At 38.9% G+C, this 3,280-nt stretch overlaps 1 protein-coding gene across 1 annotated transcript in view; it reads right to left on the minus strand.

Annotated features, from left to right (window-relative positions):
* Positions 1–196: 196 nt before the first annotated feature.
* The window catches only part of TCP11L2 (t-complex 11 like 2), a 9,285-nt gene continuing 6,201 nt past the window's right edge, over positions 197–3,280 (minus strand). The window contains exons 7-9 of the mRNA XM_010173658.2: positions 2,064–2,245; positions 1,052–1,224; positions 197–478 (exon numbers count right to left, since the gene is read on the minus strand). Coding sequence (XP_010171960.1) covers positions 234–478; positions 1,052–1,224; positions 2,064–2,245 — 600 coding nt within the window. The 3' untranslated portion in view covers positions 197–233. The remainder of the gene's footprint in view (positions 479–1,051; positions 1,225–2,063; positions 2,246–3,280) is intronic.

Here is a 3,280-nt window from a genome sequence, read left to right on the forward strand (position 1 = left end):
AACTAGTAATTCACTGGCTATTACAAGTGACACAATCCATTAAACAAATTTAGTGTATTAAAATTATATACGTCCTTGAAATTAATTTCTTTCCAGTGAATTTCAGAAGCTACCTGCATACATTTTACAAGATCTCTCTCATGAATAGTCACTGGAGTGGGCTGTTCTTAGTGGGGAAGTCAGATCACTGTCCTGGAAGGTAAAAAAATGGGTACAGAAATAGGTCCTATGTTTTAATTGGTGGGTGCTTCTGTTTCTGCTTTCCCCACTGCTGCCTCAGGAAAAAGTAGCTTTCTAAGTATGCTTGCATAGAATGGTCCGTACACTTGTTTATTAAAGTTCACAATGCTCGCATACTGAGATCCAACAAGCTCCATCTCTGTCTGAATCACAGAAAGGCCTCCTGGCACAGCAGGCATACGCTTCTGAAAACCAGGAAGAGCAAGCAAGCTTCTCATGAAGAACTGGATTCGTTTGTCTGAAACGGAATATAAAATACACTGAGAACAAATGCAAACCAAAGATGAAGCCATCCTTGCTTTGTAAGCACCCTGCACGCCAGCACAGCAAAATAAAATAAAATAAATAAAAAACCAACCCAACAATGTAGGTAATGCCTCTTTCCCAAGCCCATGTTGCAGTGGGAAACAATAACTAAAGCTTAAATTTGTCTCCTGCAAGGTGGACACAGCATAAAGCTGCTGCAACAAGCTGCATTACCTAATATTAAGCAGACTCAAAGAAAAACCACTAGGTTAAAACCCAGAACTGACAGAACAGCATTCACTTTTTAAAATTCTCCTCCAAAATACTAGCACGTCTAGGCTTGTTTGTACAGACTCTTTTAAAGTTATTTCTAGCTGCAACTAACCAAGCTTTGCAGCACACTAAGAACATCATCTATAGCTAAACATTTCCTTACTCTTAGCTGATGCAGTATTTTACTGTGGTAATAAAGTGCTTTTAAAAAATAATTGGCTGATTAAGCTTGCTAGGAGTAAGTTTATATACAGACACATACAGTAAGACAATTATGTATTAACTTACTAACCAATCAAGGAACTGATGGGATTATTCTCCTCAACAATATGTGCGATTTGACCCATTAAATTACTCTGCATTTCTACATTAAGAGTGGGAAGACCTCTTTCAGTTAGAGACCTGTTCACTTTGCTGCAAACCTGGACACCAATAGCATGCAGAGCCTCCTTCAAATCAAAATTTCTGGAAGAAAGAAATAGAAATGCATCAACTTTTGCAGTTTCAGTAGCATAGGTTGTAAGGTGACCTCACTTGTCTCCTTTCCCTTTTATTTTCAACCTGCTCTATACAATGAGAGAATTTAGAAAAGTTATCTTTTGCAGATTTAAGTGCATCTACAGATAGAGGACAAGTCTTCATGAGGAAGATAAAATAAGGACCTAATTGAATTTTTTTTTTTTCCATTTGAATCACAAGTGTCCATCAGTGACAGGAGTTCATTTTGCCCTTATGCTGAGGTGTTTTCTTGGGCCACGGGCATAGCATTTAATGAGATAAAGCATAGTGGAAAACTATTTAATGAGACACTTTCAGATCACATCAGACTGGCTTGCAGGGCAAGTGACAGCAGAAATGGGCAGCCAAATAGCTTAAACTACCTATAACAAGTTTGAAGCAACTGGCAAGACAATTTGGCGAGTTTTTTGTCACAGTTTCTCCAGTATTAGGAACATATGAATGAACTTTAGTACTATACTTCAAATTCTGTAGACTAACATCAAGATTAAGATTTCATTAAAATATAACTTTGAAAACATGCTTAACATACAGTAGATTTATACTGCAAAGGGAATATAGATTATTAAAATTTGGTATCTGCCTATTATTAACAAGCACTGGGTAGGACAGATGAATTGTTCCCAAGAGTTTTCAAATCACAGAATCACAGAATGTTGGGGATTGGAAGGGACCTCAAAAGATCATCTAGTCCAATCCCTCTGCACCTTGTATTTCTTGTTAAATGCACCTTGTATTTCTCGTTAAAAAAGAAAATATGAAGAGTAATAAAAATAAGGCCTTACTTCTTGTTCATGCCTTCAAGAAGAGGAACAGAGATCCTTTTCAGCTGGTCAGCAAAATCAGGCACATCTACAGTTGCTGCACCCACCATATTGTTTGTTATGAGACAAACACAAGCTATAATTTTTAATTGATTGAGCTTTTCTCTCAACTCCTGAAGACGAACTTCATCTGTTATTAGAGTCTAGAATTGAAACAATAATACTAATTTAGGAATACAGAGGGAGAGAGGAAGGAAAAAGGATGGATATAGGATGTAGTCATGAAGCTTTAATATTTTTAATCACAAATATGCAAAGTCAGAAGAGACAGCAGCTGAAAGACCCCGAATACGTAGTATTGCACAGTGGCCCTATGTAGGAGTGCCAGAAGGAAGCCTGTGGTGTCAAGTAAGGGAATGCCTTCAGTACAGAGGAAACCGAGGCCACTATTCCTCATCATGTCTGACAGAAATCTATGACCAACAATTCAGTCCATGATGTGGAATGCTCAGGGGATTCAGAGGACATTACAGTGATCAAGGTTACAAACAGAATAGTTTTCTGGATTCAGCTGTCCTTTGAAGAGTGCCATAATCTGTAACTGATGGTCAGCGATGAACAACTGTACATGACAACCACCAGTTCAACCACCAGAGCAGGTTCTGCAAGTGATAAACAACCTCCTACAGGGAAAAAGCCAGTTGATCATACCAAGAACATAAGTTATTCCCACAGCAAGATGTAGCCAGAGTGAGTGACTTTAGGTTAGAAAGAGTTCATCCTAACTGAATCCCTCCACTGAGCAGCACAGGAGTATTAACATTCAACTGTTTGGTAGTAATTTCATAGTATGACAAACTAGATCCACCAGAGCATACCTGTGTGTATGCTCTTACTCAAAGCTGTTCAAAGGAAGGCAGGAATACAGTGGCTTCCCTTCTGTCCACTGACTGAGAGCACTAAGAGCATTCCCATGTACTAGTAAATTCTCTGCCAGGCCACCGCAAGTACAGCTAAGGCATTCACTGCAGGTACCAATTTCAGCCCTGCCTGATGGCCAGTTTCAAGTTGGCTTTACAGAAAGTTGCAGAGGTCAGTAATCAGGACTTGGAGGGAAAAACTGAACACTGATTCTTGAAGCAATAGTTTGTACGCACTGAGAAAGGGCAAATATCTACTTTAGAGGGCCTCAAGTTTTTACCAATTCTGTTCTAAAGCAAGAGTGATCCCACCAATTC

Source organism: Antrostomus carolinensis, unplaced genomic scaffold, assembly GCF_000700745.2.
Source record: "Antrostomus carolinensis isolate BGI_N321 unplaced genomic scaffold, ASM70074v2 scaffold31318, whole genome shotgun sequence".
Taxonomy (NCBI): Eukaryota; Metazoa; Chordata; class Aves; order Caprimulgiformes; family Caprimulgidae; genus Antrostomus; species Antrostomus carolinensis.